The 21,813-nt window shown below is 39.8% G+C and overlaps 1 protein-coding gene across 1 annotated transcript in view; it reads left to right on the top strand.

Moving 5' to 3' along the window:
• Positions 1-21,813, top strand: part of T265_11488 (hypothetical protein) — a gene marked incomplete at both ends in the record, with an annotated part of 135,833 nt that overhangs the window by 95,436 nt on the left and 18,584 nt on the right. Inside the window, 3 exons of the mRNA XM_009178154.1 lie at positions 2,121-2,199; positions 11,633-11,776; positions 21,462-21,528. Of these exons, the coding sequence (XP_009176418.1) occupies positions 2,121-2,199; positions 11,633-11,776; positions 21,462-21,528 (290 nt within the window). The remainder of the gene's footprint in view (positions 1-2,120; positions 2,200-11,632; positions 11,777-21,461; positions 21,529-21,813) is intronic.

Raw genomic sequence — 21,813 nt, 5'->3', positions numbered from 1 at the left:
GGCTCATCTCTGGGCGCTCATGTAGAGACGGGAAAATTTCCTCTTCAATTTACGTCGCTCTCTGGAAAATATCCTCACCTTCGGAAAATTTGTGTTAATTTGTTTCTCAGAACAATACATTGTCTGCGTTCAACTCATCGTACCTTATCGCAACTTTGGCAAATTGTTTCGGAAAATTGTTTTCTAGTTATGTCAGCGTCGGTCCGGTCAACAATGTTGAAATGAGGGAGTACACTAGTCCATGTTGATCATAGTGCAATTGATGGGCTTGCAGTTTTTCGTTTTGCATGAACAGAGATATGCGCAGTTAACGAAAAAAGTGAGTCAGGAGACAGACAGGGTGGTTATTTACGACAAATAATGCAATCAAGTTATCATGGCAAAAATTGTATTATTTTAGTTTGACATGGCTAAAAAGATTTTCTGCCAAACTTTATCATCCAGGTGCAAAGTTCTGTGCGTTTGAATCACAATAACACTGTTTAGATTACCGATGCGCTTGAAATTATTTGTGGCCCTACGTGCATCCATCCACACTGTTGTAAATGGCTGGTTCCTATGTTGTTGCGATATAGATTAGGCAAAATCCACCCACGTCCGCTACACGTACACAAGAGGCGCACACTGAAAGCCTCAAAATATTCACGCAAGCGCTATTCACACAATTTGTAATGTCACATGTAAAGTAGCACAAATTGGAGCGTAGGGATCAAAATAAATCTGCAAAAGTGATGTGAGTATATCATGCCACAACTACGTGATTCACTTTACAGTGGCGGAACCATTGTCAAATATCCGTGGTAACTTTGAAGAGCTTTGCGATTTTTCCGTTTGTATGAAGTGATACGCCCTAATCAGATGCTAAATGTATCATTCCTTGACGTCAAAGTTGTCATTTCTACATGCTAAATAATTAAAAACATGCAACCTCTAATCTCAAACGACATTGCGTTTTGTTTTAGAGGATGAGTATGCTGTTCGATGAGAACGTAAAATGCTGGCGTGTGTTCTACCACTATGTTGCATAAGACAAGGCTGCGTATATGGAGGAAAATTGGACGGCCATATTCAAGGCTCTGAAGAATGAAGCCATCAATACCCAATCAGGAATCAAACAACAGGCTCCTTTCGCCGCATTTTCCCCAAACCAGACAAATGTTAAATTTTTCGGAATGCACACGGAATTATCCCGAGCCAGGGTATAAATTATCGCTTCAATTATTGGTATCTTTAGCTCACATCGCTGTTTCCAAGCCAGCAGCCATTGGCTGAGGAGGTGCGCCGGGGAACGCAGAAAAGAATGAGCGCGAAAGCGGACACCCGAGGGCGCATATTACAAGGTAATTTATTAAAAAGACTATTCTCTTTATTATCCCTTTAAAGCGTGTTGGCGATCCTGATTTGCTATTCATCAAATTTCGATCATACATTTCGCCTTTTAGGCAACTAATAAGTTCTTGAAGTTTATGAATTTGGTGAGCACATAAGGCTTCGAAAATCATTTCTTTTCGAAGGGCGTGAAATTGCTCCACTAGATATCTTTGCGTAATGCCGAAAATTCATGGCATTTGTATATAGTGATTGGGGATATTTATTGCATTTCAGAATTGCTATTTTATGAATTTTGCGGTCTGTCTGTTGTACCACACTGAAAAACGCTTTCAAGCAACGCGTGGTTTCAATTTTGTCGGTGGATTTCACATGAAACAATCTAGCTGGTAGTTGAATAATTTCTGGTAAGGAATATTTGTGGACAGTTTATTGGCACATGCCAAGGGGACTTCTTTAGAGTTTATCGTAAGGATCTTGATCCAACATTCGGACTAACGCGTGGATAAGCGTGGCCAAGACATGTGCTTCATCACATAATCTGACAAAAATCGTCGCATGGACTGTTTAGACGTGTGCCATTTTTTCCTTCAAAAAGAAGTGGTCACTATTTTTTACGGGCGATTGTGTAAGCAAACATATATCAGTCCCGCAATTATTGTGTTTATTAATTATTGTTTTAGCGGTTAATTGCTTCAAAACGACTTGATTGACGTCTACATATATACACATAAGTATACATATGCACATTTCAAAAGTTTAAAATTGTCCCATTCATTTTTTATATAAAGACACGCCATCATGGATAAACCGACTTCAAGTTTACTAAAGCTACTGATTTTGAAGGGCCAAATTATTTTCCGATATGTGGTGAGCGTAACCTTTCCAAGCCATTCACCCTGTATTTAACGTCTTAAAATGCCTGCGCAAATATTTTAGAATAGTTCCATGTCTACATTTGGCTGAATCTTTGAATATATCCGACAACATCCTGGCATGCAAATAACCATAGGCGTGTAAAAATGCAGTGATTGCCTGTCGAAGTAGGCCGAAGTTCCGTCATTTTTGTCAAGAATAACATTCAAAAAACTCTCCCAAATTATCGTTTATATTGATGACACAAGGAGGGAAATTCCACTGGGGAATAAAAAATGAAGTGGCTATTGCTTTGAAACCCTAAGCAACATAATTGAGGTGCAATCTTCAAACTTTTAAACCAGTGCAGATTTTACACACCTGCAAACTATTTAAGCATTTGAAGTTTTTTCTAGGATACTTGATTTTTCTCGCGGAACATTTCATTATGATTTCTTAGTCATAGCCTGATAGATCAGAATTATGCGTCACAAATTATCAAACTACAGCGCCGTCAGTTGTGTGCTAAGAATAAACTGTGCGCATTCAAATTACTGGAAAAATCTTGTTCAAAAACAACGTTTTTCGCTTGAGCCACGAGTGTCACACTAATTTGCTACAAACTATTCCCATGGAGTCACAAATGTCTTGAGATAACTTCAACCAGCAACCTCAACAGGGTTTAGTTAGTCGATAGTCCTTCCTAGGGGAAAACAGTCCATTCAGTGATGGATTACAAAAGCAAATTCAGATGACCTGTTTCACCAAGTGCCCCTTCAGTGACAAAATAGAACCCGTGACAGTTTAAGTAGTATTTTCCGGCAACCCAAGGGAAGAATGCACCGATAATCTTTCGTATCTCTTGGTTTACGAGAAGCGAATTGTCGATAGTTCGCTACTAACAAAATGCGTCTTTTCCGCAAACTCCTCAATCGCAAATTAACTTTGCTACAAGAACACATGGTAAATATCAAACTGTTTAGCTCCGTGTAAGTGCGTTATTGATTGCCCAATAAATCCTTCCGCGGACTAGAAATTCCCAAATAAAGAAGCACAGTTTGACGGCTGCGTCTGATGGTTTGAAGAATTATAAAAATCTCTCCTGATTCACCATGTGTCATGCACGCACGGTTTTAACTCATTGGTGGAAGTGGAGGGTTAAACTTGAGCTGATGTCGCAATCATTCAACTAACCATTTTATTACAAATATTATCACTGATATAATTATTTATCGTAAAATTTGTGGGCATACTGGAATATTTCAAGGAGATATAAGAGATGATATCAGGGGATTTTGCCCGAGGGAAATCGTGAGCCTCACCAAACTTAAAAGTTTGACTTCTTTCAGCCCGCTGCCTTCGTAGTTTTCATGCAATCACTTAACACAAATAATCATGGCTTGAATAATGTTTAAGCTCTTTCTGCGCCAGATGTTTTGAGCTAAGCGTTGGGACTACTCAAGAAGATTATACAAACACATGTACATTTTGTGAAACTATTGAAGGATGATCGAAATGCCACTTGTGTACACACCTTGCAAAGACACTTTCCCAACGCCACACTAATTACGTTTTCCTTTGGTTCAGATTACATGCAGTGTTTGTAGTATTTCGTCTGTTCAATTCTAATAATTTGCCAGTGACATTCCGCACCTAAATGTCAGGACCGTCATCATTGTTGGTTCAAGATTTTTAATCGGTACAATTTTTGATTTGTTTTAGCTTTATTTTTTAGTATTACTACTAAAATTCCTCCTGCAAAAGTTACGTTTGAAAGCGTTTCCATCTTCCACTTCACATTACGTTTCATCTCCCATAATTAAGGCAGCAAGTTGTCATTTTAGGGAGTAATCCTTCGAAGTTATATTGACGAAGCAGGCTCATCAGCACCCGTGGTTCCACACTACTTCAATATATTTTATTTAAATTGGAAGCATCGATTCGAAGTTCCACTTCATAAATATTTTGGAAGAGTCTTAACTATTGCTTGCGCAACATATCAGGTTCTGCTTCACTTATTCCAAGCGCGATCATTGGGCATCATTTTTTTCAGCGGTACATATGAAAAAAGTCTTTATTTTAGGCACCCGGAGGGGTACATTAATCAAAATGCTATTTATTAAATACCGACTCCTACTAGAACAATACCAAATGCGTGAATGAAAGAGTCAGCTGCGGTTGTCACTACCAAATCTTGGTCAACATCTTAATATTAGTCGATTTCATTGTAGATTCTGCGAACCAAGGTATAAATCCCCGCAAATTCACAATTCTCAAAATACTCAGAGTTTCATGCTGGACAAGAATTTTTGTTATGTTCAAACTCAGGATAGGCGTACTACACAACCAGTGGATTGCACACATTTTTGCACGCGCGAAGATGCATTAAACGTCAGGGTGGCGGAATAAGCAAAATCCTGTTGAACACCGAGGACGGAAATTTCACGTAGATTGACCTTCGTCCGACCGAAGCATTTTCCACCTTATTTATTGACTTTGCGGTTTTTGATTTATCCATGTAACTCGGGAACATCATTTAACAAAAAATAGCCTCAGTTTTACCTGTGATTAATCGCCCGTTTCAAAAAGCATTTACTTGACTGCTTACAATTCACCAAAGGTAATGTGGTCTCTACAAACGTGTTGTCATTCCCCGGTTATTTTATATACACAAAAATTACTGCAGTTTAAGTTGTCACTCTCAAGCTGTAGTTGATGTTGTGTATCACTTTCAGTTTGGATTTTAGGGGAGAGAATAATGACCTATTTCGACAATACCCGGGTTCAATTTCCACAAGTAGACTTTATCTGAATCACGTTCAACGGTTGGATAATTATTTATTTATTACAAGGTTTTTCCTTCCAAAGTAATGATCGCTTCCAGCCAAATTCGTTTAGCTACATCCTAATGCCTAAGTTTATTTGCCTAACAGTGATAACAGCTCATTGGCCAATATTATCATGCGGATCATGGAGAGTTTTCACGCTTTTCATCACATCAGGTGATCACAACCATTTACGAGGTGAACAATAACGATTACAAGATACTCTTTGGAAGTTGACTTACCTGAACTCTGAACAAAAAGAAAGAGGTTCGCGGTGACAACAACTAAGACATTCATTGCCGTGAAGTTCGTGAATAAATGACTAATTATGTCTTCCTCATTATTTATACACATTCAGCTCGTATTTCATATCACCAGGTGTAAACCAAATCCCGAAAATTCCTTGCACCAAACCACACAGAAGTTGTGTCTGTACCTCAGCGTTTTCTTTGTAAGTCTCACGCGATTATTGTGTGGCTTACAGAGGAATCCGCTTGAAGTCTGTTCCTTGGTGTTTCGGCGCAACTACGTAGAACTGACAACCACTGACAATGTGTGCTTGCATTATCAAGCACAGCCTTGAGCAGTTACTAATCTCGACTACGCACGCAATGTACATCAGCAAATTTCAACTATTGATCGTTTTTGATGCATTGAGTAGTTAGGGAAAACACACACACACGACTCGCAAACAAACTTTCGTGGAACTGGGCAGTTTCAACAGGATAATGGAAACTTCTTACCATGACCAACAATGAAAAATGGGCTATGAGTAAACTGGACTGACTCTTAACAAAGTGTGTTGAATGCATCAATTTTCACGAAAATTTGTTATCGTAATTAAACAATTAGAAAAAACGTATATTTGTGTATGCTTTCACTTGTCTGAATCGAATATCGTGGTTGACACACAGCGATGAAACGCCAAGATTTTCAAGCCAGTCTCTCACATTTGAAGCCACAAATCCCCCGATTTCCCTGTTTACACACTCTTGGTGTTCTTTTTATTAGGAGAAGAATGGCGTTTATTCAAGGTTACTTTTCAACATCTTTTCAACCTTTTAGAATTTACCCAAAAGTACAGCATTTTGGCGAGATTCCTTGTATCTTTTTGAAAATTACAGAATCCAACTTCGGATGAAACCACCTGGCAAAAATTTGAAATCTCTAATGTGCGTTTTAGTTAGCTGGTTGCTTTTTGTAACAGTTTTTGCTAAGAAGTTAAGCGAGTGCTGCTGATTATTGGTGAAGAACATCACACCATGAATATTACATACGTCGACAAAAAACCTGATGACTGTATACGTGTTCTTGTCAAAAAAGACGGACGAAAGATTTTAGCGGTGATTACCGCTTTTACAACGTAGAAATACCTATTTTTCCAGCTCACAAAACCATTTCTTTATAAAGGTGCATATTTAGACTGTGTCTATTAAGGCATAGTACTTCCTGAATACACGGCATAATTAACGGGATCCCGTAAAGAATCGAAACCATTGAGTGGCGCGAGTAACAGACTGGTGAGTACAAAATATGCACCTAACTTCACCAGTTTACTACGTTACTATCCCAGGCATCAAATGGTCAATTTGAACATGTAAGCAGGGAAGGAACACACGATTAAAGCCAATCATGAGATGTAATTTGATGTCACTTTGATTTTCATTTTGATGACAGGTCACCCACCTGGCCTCTTAAATTCTTGTGTTCTCAAATAAAAAACGATTTGCAGACAACACATCAGCGTCCCTGATTGAAAGTTAAATGTAACATCCAAACCTGACCCCGAAGGCTCCAGGCGACAATGTTGTCCGAAATGTCTGGTTTCATTTCAAGCTTTTTTTCAGAAAAAGGATTGGTTGGGACAACAACCTGAAGACATGTTTCGAAGAATATTAATTTAAATACACAGGCAAACGACGCTGATATCTGGACCACTGAGAGCAGTGCTGCATAATCGGGTAAATCAGTGCATCTCATGGAAACCCAAGGCGGGAGTTCAGGTGCAAAAACAATGGTTATGTAGTATAACAATAAAAAATTCGGATAACAAAAGGGTAAAAATTGCTGAACGAGCAATTTATTACCTGACGATTCTCCGCTTCGCCACCCGCGTTCAAGAATCTGATTACTGGGAAAAATTTGAGATTATTTCATCATTCTATCATTTTGTTTGCGTGGGCATTCGCATGTTGAAGCTCTAGTGTATGCAGACATTCAGCATTAATATATTACGGTGTAAAAGGAGCACTTTGTGAATTTTAGTGCACTGGATGTAGGCATCCCAGAGTCTAAGTATTGACAACATGTAAAAACACCCCCTCAACCAAACTCATGTGTTCAAATGATGTGTGTATTATTGTTTGAAAAACATTATTGAATAAAAATAATGCTCTATGTGATGTATGGCTGTAACTATATTTTAGGCGTGCCCGCAGGTTTCGCCCCGTTTACCGTTTCACGGATTAATTAACGAGCGTCATCGTTACTTGCCAAATTTGGCTTGGCTCTATCATTGAATGTATACGCCAGTCCTTGCACAATTTTCATTCTTTTTCATGGTATTTCAAACGGCATTCACGTTCATTACCTCTGTACGCACACATCCGATTGTTTGCTCCTCTGAAGAAATTACCTAATATGTTGCGCAATATTCATCGAAGCTAACAACATTTTGGAAGCACCCCTTCCGGGTAACATGAACGTTCGGAAAGAGAACGAAGCCTTTCCGTATATTTGTGATACTGGGGGCAGCATACTCGAAAAAGGCTGACTCCTCTTAGCCAACCAGCGTCTTCATCTGGCACAAGCTTTCCACCAATGCATACGACAAAATACAACTGACTAACATAAACTATGCTTGAGTGGCTGCATTAAACACCATAGTCATCCCTGAAGACTGCGATGAGTTCAATACCAGACCACAATGCGACTCAATCTATTTGTCACCATGAATCAGTGGAACGAAATCAAGTTTAACGGTTGAGCATCCCAGTTGAAATATTATGATCATTTCGAGGAATTAACATAGAAACTGGAAAACTACGGTTTGGTCCAATACGCCATAATTTACAATCTGTTCATCTGTTCATCTATGTGCATGTTCAACTGATTATGAGCAAACCGATATATGCACATGTTTTGTTTCTCAGTTTGGGCAAAACTATTTCCAGAAACACGAAACCACTCAATGTGCGCGAGCTCGCTCTGTTTATTTGCGCATCTGCTGGGGTGGCAGAGAGACCTACTTATCAACTCTGATTCCATTGGGCACTGAAGCTTGAGAGCGTAACATTGTACTACAGAAAAATCTGCAACTAAACACATGTTTTTATTAACCCACCTATTGTTTTGTCCTTAAAGCCACATAAATTTGGGTGCAGCGTTGGGATACTAGGATAACCATAGTTTAATTGGGTAGCACTATTAGCAAAACTGCTGCCTGCGTAGTCTGAGACACGCATGATAAATTCTGTCCGAAGGTGTTGCAAGCCGAATTCTATATCGCGGTTCCAGTGCCGTTGATGGCTGGAGAAAATTCACTATCGGGCTGCTCGCTAATAATTCACTGGGAAAAAGCACCGCAATAGTGCTGGCCCGTAAAGCGAAGAGGCTCTGCGGAAATGTTCTCAATTGGGAGAAACAGCAGATAATTTAGACTGCGAGATCCTCCCCGCATTTTCCTGCAGATACAATTATTGAGCGTTCCACTGAATAGAGCCGAGTACAAGGGTGGGATCGCAAAATTGCAACAAATTACATTTAACATTGAAAATTATCTAAATGTCTTTCATGAATAGCGAACGTAAGGACGGCTGACGCAGTGTCTGACCTGTGTGGGCATACCACTTAAGTAATATTTATCAGTAAGCGACTGGATTTCTCCAGCTCCCTTTATGCAAATTAAATCAGTCGCTACATTTACGCAGGGCTTCGACTTGAGGAAAGAAACCGCATTTGATGGATTCGAAAAAGTTGGTGGTGGAAAAATAACCGAAAAATTCGCAGTCGTCAGCCACTGTAAATTTGATTAGAAAAACACGCCTGGTGTATGCTTATTTTAGTTGAGGTAAACGCGGTATCTTATAGCTAATGTGCACATTCTTACAAAGTAATCCGCCATAATAAGCAGCTTTTAGTTTTCTAGAGCACACTCACTTTATGGAGACTGGAAGTAGACAAATTACATAGTTTGATGGTGAGATGATGGTATGCAATATCTGATTTCATGGTAGTCGCCACATTTTGACACCCATCCTTTGGGTTTATATTAGTATCGAAACCTTTCAGGCGCTGACATTGCAATTTTAACCCATGAGGATTGTAATAAAATCACGTTTCTGGACGTTGTGTTGGAGGTTAAGTACACCATGACAGAAAGCAATCTGTCTGGATATCTGCGTTCCACGCAACACTGAATGCAACGTTGGCACAATTTTTGGGACAAAATGTACATTGCACAAGATATTGTTCTCTTCCCGTTGCACTCCATTGGCCGAAATTTGTATCGTTCAAAATGGTTGCAAAAAACTGGCTTGAAGCTTAGTCGGTTATCTGGCAAGCGTGCAGAATAGATTTATTTTCATTTCATGTGCTACGTTTTGGACGACCAAACTGGTTTCCAATATTGAAAAATATTAGGACGCACCACATTACATTTCACAATTTTCTTTGAGTGAGCAAGCAAATAATCTGTCTCCTATTTGCAACTCATTCGCCTCTACGGAAGCAGATACGGCGGTGAAGCATGGGTGTTGAAATTTGATGTCATGCTGTCGATGATGATGATGATACCACTGGATCAGACAGTGCGTTCCTCAACGTCCTAGTCATATAAAATTAGCACCATGCTCTTGGGTATTATTCTTACTTAGTTACTCATTTTGTTAGTTCTTGTCAAAACTTTGCCACGGTCTGAATATAGGTCAGGTCGCTTAATTGCGAGAAACATTATTCGTTGTGTGAATTCGTGTTTCAGCGATGGTAGGGCCAATTATATTTCTGTCAAAGATTAGTTCTCAACCAATTCCATTTACCTAAATGTATACAGTCGCGCTTCAGTTTGCCATTTAGATTATGACACGTATATATCGAGGGTTTTTGTCGACTCATGTATTTATTTCCGTTTGGTATTCAGCTTACAGAAGAGTTGTTGTATTTCATACCTAAATTTTGAAGAAATTAGGAAAATATATAGGGATCATTCGAATAATGATTAGGTGTTTTCAAAAAACCCAGAGTGTAGATCAGATATATTTGCTAGACGGTATACCGTAATGTAATTTTCTTATTTCTGGAAACGATTTGAGGAATACGGGTCAACGTGGTCAAACGGTTATCAGTTATTCTAATTGAAGCGTGTCGCTCTTCCGCTAATCATGCCTCGCTCGGTCGTTTATCACTCCCCAGGTTATATTTGTAGAAATGAAAGGCTCAAATGGCGTACTGCGTAAACAAGTGTTAAATATATTATGGTAATTCATCATATGGAACAAACTAGTGAACAAAGACAGTGAGTGTTACTCAAAAGTTTTCTTGGGCGCACTTTGCAGTCGCCAATTTCTTAATTTTGTCGTTTCATAGAAATAAAATGTATACTTGGACGAGAGAATTTCTCGATTTTGCGATTGTTCTAGATAAATTGGTTGACTAGGTTTCGAGACAGCAGTGTTATTAATTCAGAACGATCCCGGTCATTTTACTGACAGCAGTGCAAAATGCTCTAGTGTTTTCAGGCTTTTGCGATACACAATAATTTATGGCGGTGTGCATATCATCCGTGGCGCCGCAAATTTTTGGGCGTCAACAAAAACCTCTGAATTACCACTCAACTGAGAAATATTCTGAATGAAATATATGAGGCCCGTTCTCTTCACGACGCAGCGTAGTGGTGATCAAGGAAGGTCAAAGCACCGATTTTAATAAGGTAAGATCTCACCATGAATTAGGAGTGCTTCATTTGATCGGGGCAGAAAAATAGCTAGGCCTGTGTTGCTACATCGTCAGCGAATAACCGTGCGAGTCAAGGCCTAATTCAGCCATGCATTCTTTGTCTCACGGTATTGAAACTTACTGCTGCCTGGTCAGTGTTAATGGTACAGGAGGATTATCAGGTTTCCTGGATTGCAAATCAGCCATTTCGTCTGAAGCGCAAAACTTCCATCGACTTCCTCCGAAGCGAATAGTAGGACATTTATGTGACTCATATTTTGGCGTGAGTACTCGTTTAACTGGAGGGGATTGCGAAAGTATTTGTCAGTTGCTATCAATCTGGTTGAGCGAGATGCCGAAAGAACGGACAGAAACGTCAGAGAATAAGCCACGATTATAGAAAATCATACCCGCATTCGTTCGTATGGGTTCAAAAACGCAGTTTACGTATTTGGGGAGTAGTGCATTCAAACAAATTTGCGCGTTGATTGATTACTGTGCAGGAAACTAGTAAATCGTCTTTGCGGAAACGTTTCTTGATAGCCTTCCACTACCCAACGTATATCAACCTTACTATAATGTATTCAACATAGAAATAGAAATGCTGCGCGTTTTTGGGTTGTACTCAAAATTTTATGTTGCATTGGGTATAAAAATGTCCTCGTAAATGCATCATTTATTTATTTGAATAGCGACGCCACTACGTGCTTGGTCAAAAGGGCGGAAGCGTCCAAAACATCTTCCACATGGTCACCAAGATTTGCGCTCATTGCTTTCGAGTTCCAACTACATTTGAACTCTGCCGCACAATTCCTGGAAATGTCAAACATTCTAAAGTAAGTTCCTTCCTGGAGAACGTAAATGGGGTAGTCTGCGGTCAGTAGTTTCCATTTGTCACCATGGATGCAAGGGCACTCTAAAAAGGCACATTTGCTTGCGTTACGTTACACCAAGCGCAACTCAACCATGCAGGTTAGAGTAACCAGAACGTTAGATCATTCTAGCAACTGTGCAACTGCTTTCTGAAAAAGACTATATGAACCGGAAACTTAACTGAAAACAAGGCTGATTTTGTAGTTCTCACAGGAACGCACGTGCAGCAAACCTGAAAATGAATTCAACAAACATGGGTCCCCAAGAATAACATTCGTAATTGGGTAGCGTGCAATGATATAAAACTGCTGATTGCATTACATTTCACATTTCACAAGCGTGTACCGATGAGGTATTTTCAACGGTGAGGAAAATTATCAGATCAACAGCAAAGCTCAGCTAATCGAAAAACTGCCACGTGGTTTACAATCAGCAAACTCATACAAGGAACAAATGTTTGACACATTACCAAGGCGTTAAACTTAATCACAAAGGAAAGATTGGAGCTTGACAAACTGAACGCAGCGACCACTAGCGCATTTCACACAACCATGCTTCTTTAGGGCGCACATTGTTCTGTTTTCATCACTGATTTTAAATTCTGGTTTTCCTATTTGCCACCCTGATGTCTTGATTTTGCCCACTGATCTGTTCCGTGCACACTGCTTCAGGGAAGGCGGAGAATGTTGAATGCAACTGAATTGCTATGAAGGCCAACTTGATTGCATTAAACTTTCCGCACAAAAAACTGTTCCCGCAACACAGAAAAGTTGATTTTAGGCAAAAAGTGGAAGTTGCTACCTTGCAATGCATGCTCAAACGAAGTAAGTTTTCGGAGATAATTGATGCAAAAATGTCCATCCACCTAACGCACGAGCATGCGTGGAGAAACGTTTTGTCCAGGTGCTTGTTAGAGTACATAGTACACTAACAGACTTGATTCCAAAAAACTGCCACCTGACTAAAAAAACACAGGAAAGCAGAAAAGAACGCAAATCCAGTGAGTTAGGTTTTTTTTTAATTTTTAAATTACTTTGTCCTCAAAACGCTATACTTTGTCCTCAAAAATGCTATGGAATCCTCATCAGATTTCATTCGGTAGACACAGTTAACCAGTTGTTTCCAAAGGTCAAAGCTAATTGAGGCAAACACGTTTACTGAATCCGTCACCTAAATTGTTCAAATATTTCATTCTAAACAGTCATAAATCCCATGCATTCGTTGGGTTCCAATTTCCAGTCGTTTCCTCGGTAAACGATAATAAAACAAATTACTTGTTGCGCCACACTTTCAAATGACTGTCGTTCATATCAGCATGATTGCAAACGTCCGAACTAGGTGAAGCTACTATTTTCCAGAAATATGGTTGTACCATAAACGCTTGCATTCAAAATCAACTCCAAAATATGCGATGTTAACCCACTGCTGGAAGCAAGAATCACCATGGTCTCACGTGACAATCAAAGCATCCTGGCCAGAGTCTAGGCTTCCACTACCAAGCAGAATGTTCCAAAGATGATTTAACAACCATGAAACGTTATCCACGCTACGAGTTTGAACATGCTGGCAATGAATGCGCACCTTATGTGCCCCTCAAGCATCATGTCTCACCGTGTGCTTTGAATCGCCTTCCTTTTAAGCCGGCTCATCAAATTCGACACACCCGCAGACAGTCGCCAGCGGAACGGAGACAAAAAACAATACCGCGAATGGAACGCATGTCGATAGGGCTTCCTATGTGTTACCTGTGTTTGCTATACACAATTATTTTTGTACAGCCAAACACGTTCCAAGCGAAGAATTTCGCTTTTGTATGGGCAACCCAAGTAAGAGTGTCAACCTTCTTATTTTAACTATTGAAAAACGTGCATTGAATTGCTCGCTGAAGCCAAGATGGACGAAAATTGCAAACCTTGTATTAGAACCGCTTGGTGGTTGTAATATTTTATGTTTCCGAATTTAATGATTAACGTCAATTGAATGTAGAATACATGAGAAAGAGCAGGCATATTTACGACATTACTTTTGGCTTCAGAGATTTTTGGTGTCACACTTTGATTCCGTTTTGCGGCAGCTCATTCCTTCGTTGAAAACCTTTTTTTTTGCATACACACTCGTGGAATACAACCAAAAACGTGATTGATCGCTTCAGATATTGCAATTTTTTACGCCAATCTAAATTGTTTTTTGACCTTGCAAAACATCGTCAACATGCTTTTTCAAATCTTGGCAAGTCGAAGAACGTAGCAAAGGTAATGTACGGCCCCAAGGCTTAGGTTGCTACCTTTGGAATTCGTGAATATTAGAATGTGGAGTTCATGTTGACGATTTGTATTGTTCACTATTTTTCCAAATTTTTACCATATCCCGACGTATGCTAAGTTCCGCGGGAGGCCGCAACTTCGCAAGTCGCAATGACCTTCCATGTGTCGGACACTTGAAGAGTTGCCTTACGATGAAAACTGGTGATAAAAAGGGGATAAAAGAGACGATTTTAGCAAAATCTTCTGAACCCTAATCACTAAGGGAATTGTGCGTAACAACCGATCAGTTGGACTTGAAAAAGCACTTCTCCGTTTGTATCATTTTCAAACAATTAAGCCTACGAAAAAACCATGAACAGTACTTCTATAGTGTCTGCGGCGCTTGATCATAGCGCATGAGACCGATGAGACGTATCTGATTTACCAAACAGGTTGTGCTTCTAAAGAAGTGAGCATTCCCTACAGACACCGTCTGTGGCGAAAGTATAGTGTGTCCATGAAAATGGCTCATATCTATTTGTTCCCAATTTCCTGTAGTACTACAAAGTCCCTGAAGTTAAACGTTCAAAATTCGGTCACTGCAATCTTCGCGTAACACGGCAGGAGGCTTAACATGATACGCAAAAAATACTGGATCATTGGCTCGGCCGCAGCCACTCGGCCTCCGCAAAACTCATCGTACCGCTGAAGCACCCTTTCGCTACCTAACTTCCATGCAAGCTGAGAAGAATCACAACGGCTGGGGCATGCACATTTTTCTCAGTCCTAGGGAGGAGAAGTTAAGGAGCAGTGGCGAGTTTCGAACAACAGACCTTTTGTTGCGCAAACTCTTGCTCTATCTATTTAGCCATCTCAACCCCCAAAAAAGCTTCTGAAAAAAGTTTAATTCTTATTCAAACAGAAATATTATTTTTGGTGCAATTTCTGGTCAAACATTTCTAGGGGCCGGTCGCTTACTTTACCAGGGTGGACCCGTGTTGCACAGATTATCCACACAAAATATAGGCATTGCAAGCACATCTTAATCAGCACTTTGAATGCGCTGCTGATAATGAAAAAAACTATATCCCACCATTGCATTTACGCGGATGCAAATATTTTCGGATTTTTCAAGTGTCTACTTGATGTGGAAATATGCAATGGATATTACTCCGACTGCGTTGGTCAGGATTTATTTGAGTTAGCATTTAATGTGGATATAGTACTGCCTAATAACCATCGGTGATGCACATACTTTGACTAGCAGCTGTGGTATTTATTACCGCCGAAGGTGTTCTTTATACTGCTTGCAGCCAAAAATACCGCCCACTGATCAATCCATTTTATATCATCGGGTGCTGCACGTCTCCACTGTGCATCGTGCAATATTCTCTTCATCATTTGTCAAATTCCGTTTTCATATTTTTCTGTGTTTCTCCCGGCGTTTTTGTACACCACAGGTTTTATAGACACATACACTGACGCCTTTCTGGACACAAATTGAGAAAACTTCCTAATGGAAACGGCGCACGTCTGACGCGGCATTTAAAGGGGAACCGATTTCGGGATCAAGAAAATTTAGGTGCACAGATTTGCTCTTCGATTTCTTCAACCGTGTGAAATTATAGGCTCATTTGTTCTAAAAAGGCGTTTTGGCCATAAAGAAAAATGTATCATTGCCAGAAAGCTTTTGACGCATACTCCGCGAATATTTGCGTACCATATAAATGCGCATACTTAAGAACGTGGTGGTGCAGGCTATCCCAAACAAGATCTCTGATAGACAGAAGACTGCATACTGGCACTTCGGATAAATGTGATTAACAAGAAAATCTTTCAGTATATTTACACAATACAGCTTTTCAATAACCAGGGGACTATTCATAGTTCCTCGACCATTGTTCATTTGAAGCGCACTACCTAAAGTTGTCGAAATCTGCCAGTTGAAACTTCCTGTTTACGTCTCGCTAAAATGCGCTCAATGTCAAATGTTTAACTACCATGAGCACCAAGAACGCATCGAAGCAATATTCCAACGACTAAGAATCGGGAAACCCTTAAAAGTGATTTCTGAAAAATAATTCTGATTGCTTACAGCTGACCAAATATTGTGGATTATTATTTTCGGCACTAAATTTAGTATCTACCAACTCATTGTATTCTAGCTCGGTGCGATGCATCATATATTCGGTCGAATGAAGTCTACATTTTACGGCTAGCTTCCTGCACCCAAATACGTTGCTTTAAAACCCTGTAACAAAACATATGGGGGTGAATCAGGCCATCGCCGATAATTGCTGTCAACGGTGAGTTCCGAAGGCACCTCGGGGGCACTCAAATGCACATCGGTTAGCTGGAGGTATTTAAGTGAAAGCTTTCCAGACGTCTTCAAACGCTCTCCCTCTTGTGAGGGAAAAACGGCTGCCATCCAATGTGCTTTGTCGAATCGTAATAATGTAAAATGCACACATGTGAAGTGAGCAAGAGGCGTTCTTTTGCACGGCTGTGAAAAGGCGTACATTTATATATGTTTAATACTTCGCGAGGAAACTTCGTTACAGATCACTGGTTTATTTTCTCTCTAATAATTAAAATTACTGTTGTACGCTTTCAAAATGAGGGGGAGAAAACTGATTGGGCTATGCAATATTTATGTTTGGAATGTCATGCTATCTTTGTAAAATTCCAACTACAAATCGCAGTGAAAAATTTGCAGGGAAACAAATCATGTTTTTCAAGAAGATCGTCGGTTTCACAAATACTGAAAAGGACAAAATTAGTTGACGAGTTATCACATCTTTTATTATGGTATATAGTTTGACCATCCTTGTTTGTTCCATACAACGAACAGGCTTGTAAATTCGTGGAAAACATTGTAGCAGTGGCACAGAAAAAGAGGAAGCCGTGGGACCGTACTATGGCCAGTTCACTGCAGGAAACATGGCATGCTTAGTTCTGCTACTCTGCGTGGGTTCGACTGTCAAAGTAAACATTCAAAAGGTGTATGACGAAAGCACGTTCAACATCGCGTGTTGAGTACGTCAAAACCACTATCTTCAAGTCTGTCGAAATTTCACACATACCAACCGATCGAAGTTGATCAGAACTCCAAAATTGCCGCCCTCCGATCAATTAATTTTTCAGCGATGAAAAGCCAATCCAAGTGTGTCATATATTCGAACACCAAAAAGTCCGATTTTCTTAAAATCTGGGATCAAGTGAAGTACCAGTGCCATCTGTTGAACATATCAAAAATAATTTATGGTAAACAATAAATAAAAAATCACAACTAAGTGGAATAAACGAGAAACACACCTGGATATCATCTGAATCTCTCATTTGTGATGTTTCGAGACAACTGGATGCGCTGAATCAGAACACCTCATGGTTCAGCAGCCCAATGAGTATAATGCAATATGAATATACATGTAACACAATGTCTAGAATATCGTAGCAAATGAAACATGAGGCGGCCGGATGCAGCCCATTGAGTGGTTTGGAAGCACCACACGAGAGATTCAACTGGGTTCCAGTTGAGACTCTCAAAAAAACCAACTAGTTTACAATAGGATGCACTTTGACAATTTCGTGAGATTGGGGTTTAACAGGAACGCAAATTTGACGGAAACTCTTTGACTGCCGGTACGTGATGATCCCCGAGAACGGCAAAACCGGACGTGGGCTGTCAACGAATTTGCAACAAACTTGTGAGTAGTGCATTATGAAAACGTAAGTTATTTAGCTAGGAGTAGATGGATAAGCAAAATCCTAGAGAGGACGAAATCAAGAGCTGGACGTGAAAAATTTACGTTCTGGAGTTTCGTCCGTCCAGAGTGACCTATTATAATCAACGTAAAATTTCTTTCTTTCCTTCTTGAGTATCGGGTGAATTAGTAAGCGAATACGAAGTATCAGTGCAACCTGGGACCCGCATTCAAACCACGGTAGGGGTAGGGACTACAAAGTACAGTTAATTTCGCAAGCATGTTTCGTTTGCACACCCGGAGAAGAATCAGGACAATCCCGCTGATATTTAAGCGTGACACGACAAACACTATGTTGGTGGCCTGCAGGAGTTTGGTGTATAATAACCGATAGGAAGTGACCAGAGAACCTCATGTGCTTTCTAGGCTGATAGTGAGATCCCTGAAGGAGCCCGCCCGAGTATCATATATTCACTCCCGCAACAATGTGATTTTTAATAGTTCTGGAATCACGTACAATGTTAATTTTGGTGATTCTTTCTAGCGTCGACAAAAGCCCCGAAAATCAGCCCAGAACTGCCACAAGCGATTACTCCCATGCTATTTGAGAATGTAGGACCGGAATCTCGTATGATTCATGGCTGTCATATATCATGTAGAATACTGAATAACTCATAAGTAGATACCTTTCATGGGTAGCCCAATGAGAACGCATATTTCGCAGGACAGAAACGTGGGGAAAATTGGTCACCGACTGTAAACAATATAGACAAAACCTTGGCGAAAAACGACCATGTAGTTTTATCATCACCATTCTCTTGAAACAGTGACTAAACAGACAAACTGTGCGATTTGAAAGACTCTCAGACAACACAAAAACGCCCACCACGTTGGCTCACATCACTGTGGGCCCAACGTGATTTTGAGAAATAAAAATTTCCCTTCGTGGTTCGATAGCGTTCATTGTGAACGTATCCACTGGATCAACATCCTCGGTCATTGAGTGAGACCCAGTAATTTGTGGTTTACAAATGTCGTCCACTTTCTGGGCAGTTGTTCTACGCCACTTTTGCCATCTCTGTGCTTCTCCATCTGCGGAAACAGCCTAAAAGGCTGTTCTACCTTCTACTAAATGTATGTTACCGGTTTTTTTTGTGTGTGTGCGGGACATCCAATAAAGGCCAATAAAGTCCAGTCTAATAAAGTAGTGAATCAGTATGTTTGAAAATGCCGTTGAAGTTGTCACATGGAAATAACGCCAAGCGCAACTCGCGTCTAGAGTCCCATATTCGCACCGCAGTTTTCTTAAGTTAGAGAAAGTTTCGTAGAATCAACTTTAAAGTGCACTTATCGAAACAATTATTTTTATGTGACCTACATTCCTCCGGCGGCATCTTGACTAGCAATTTCAGCAATATTGTTTTTCCCCAATCAGTATTCAAGTTGCATTGGTTATTAGTGGGTCGCGACGTTTGACTTTTTCCATTCGAAAAAAATCGTTCATTTGTAGAACCCTTTCGATGTCTCAATTCCATGCCACCCGAGGTATGCACGAGTGCCTGGACACTGTCATGTTGCATAAGCCTAGACAGGAAAAGTCGACAGACTGCGAACCCATACTATCAAATCGTTCTAGCTCATCTTGAGGTTGTTCATCACATTATTGATGATCCTATTGTTTGTACTCACCTATGCAACGATTTTGAGTTTCCCAGAAGCACCTTCCTATCGGCCGAGGTTGCAAACAACAAAAGCGATTTTGTTACATGATACGGAAAGTCAAGAATCTAACACTGCTTCAAAGTATATTTCATTACCTAGACTCTGCATTTAAGAGATGTGGATAGCATGAACGCCGGTTTCTTTCTTAGACCCTGCTTGTGATGAGCATTCAACCATTCCCTAACTGACACATTAAAGTCAAAACCAGGGTGCTGGCCAACGTCCACAGATTTTTCAAAATTGTAAATATTTATTACAAGTTTATGCAATTTTCTAATATGCCGGCTAGAACTGTCCCACTTATTCACACTCCACTGCTGGCATCATGTTAGCTTTCATGGTTAACCTAAATGAAACGCAACTATACAAGACCAACCGGCCAGTAAATGGTTATCAGTTTGATGGTGTGCAAATGCGGGGTAACTTCGTAGAACCGTGTTTGCCCGGTTGGTTGGAATAAGTTGGGAAGCACAGAGCACGCATTTTCGTACAAACAAAAGTAGGCGCCTTATATATATATATATATACCATGGTTGCGCTGGTCGTTGGCTAAATATCCTAGTTGTGCACAATAATCTACAAGGTTCTTTTGCGAAATTCAGGCATATTTAAATCGCGGATTGGAATATGTCCTGCTTGAGTTTTTGGTTTTATAGATTCCGTTGTCCAATTTTTTTTACTTGTTCGATTCGTCTTCTTTAACTTTTTTAATAATCCGTTGACTCTCACGCAGTAGTAAACAAATGCTGCAGAGCAGTTACACAAATTCCGTATAAATCCCCATTTTCCGCTAGGCCAACCGGCTGTTATGATAAACCCACGTACTACTTGTGTGTTACACCAGTAGTGTCCATTGTCACACTGGGAGCACAAATTAATGAAAACTGTGGGTAGCAAATAAGCCGAAATCAGCAGTATTATTCTTTCATGTTTTCATTAAGCTGGCAGACCACCATGTAGTTTTGTCTGTACCTTAAATACGCAGCAACAAAACCATTTAGACTGCTGCCATTGGCTTGCTTGTGCAACCAGAAATGACTATACAAATAGGGCTCAAATTTATAATTTCGTGCTAAGATTTTTGTGTGGTTTACTAACGGATATACTACAACGGAATTTTTACATAACTTCAGTTTTTCCTGCAGTTTAAGGCGTCAGGGCTTCAGTAAGCGAAAAGCAGAGAGAGACACCCTACGCTTCCGAGGCGCCTCTTCACTAACACCTTTTGGAAAGAATTATTGTCAGCGTTATTTCAAGTAACAAGTCGAAATAATTTCCTCACCAAAATGCTCAAAGATTTCTTTAAGAGTAGTGCCGATTTCGCGTTCAGCGAAACTTCATGTGCTTAACTTTGCTTTGCGTGGTCAAAAAGCAAACAACCTGGTGGACAAAAAGGTACTTGAATAACTAGAGTACCCTTACTTAGTAATGTTAGACATGGAATTGGAAATTTTCAATTTCCCGCGTTAGTAATGTTAGACATGGAATTGGAAATTCAATTTTCAGTTTCCCGCGAACGAAATCACTCAGGTATTCGACATGCTGCTTGACAATAAAAGCGAAAGGCAGGACTTACTTAAATAGAGATAAAGTCCATTTTCGACACCTTTGTCTGGAACGAGAAATGCATGCATTACAAGTGACTTTTCAAAAGTAGTTCGACATCAATAATGAAACACTTTATCCTTTAACTGCCTAAGTATACCAATGGAATAAAATCTCTCTGGTTTCTAGTCGTATTGCAAATGTGCTGTTTTATTATTTATCAACGGCGACTTTACTGGTGAAACAGTTACACAGGATGAACATAAGCCTACCGCGTCATGTATCGTATTTGACGCTGTCTCCACTAAAATATATCTCAACAATGTATTGAATAAATGGAATGATTCATATTAACCCGACTTCATCACACAAAAGCAAACGTACGCTACATGTGGGCTCTTCATTTATGACTCGAATTATGTTCGCTCTTTCAGGTTACAAATGCACCCTTCTTAGAATCAGCGATGTTCCTCACACACGTGGTGGAACTGGAATACTCAGGTAAGTAAATCAAATTTTGTCAATTACATTGCTCATATCGTTTTTCACAGCCTGGGTTTCTCAGTTCAACTCAAGTATATCTGCTTTCGTGTTCAAACTGTATACAGGCATTTGAATGCCAAAAAATATATAGCTAAAACAAAAATACGATGAAGAAGATATTCAGGTTACCAAAATTCATAAAGGTTCAAAACGCTTGCACAAAAATTCCGTACTTCAGCTTGAATGAGGTTATCGAAAATTGTATGAAAATTTAACCAAAGATTTAACATGGTTCACTATTTA

The sequence above is a fragment of the Opisthorchis viverrini genome, assembly GCF_000715545.1.
Source record: "Opisthorchis viverrini unplaced genomic scaffold opera_v5_506, whole genome shotgun sequence".
Classification (NCBI taxonomy): domain Eukaryota; kingdom Metazoa; phylum Platyhelminthes; class Trematoda; order Opisthorchiida; family Opisthorchiidae; genus Opisthorchis; species Opisthorchis viverrini.
Note: the sequence above shows the minus strand (reverse complement) of the source record. Positions and strands in the feature narration are given on the sequence as shown.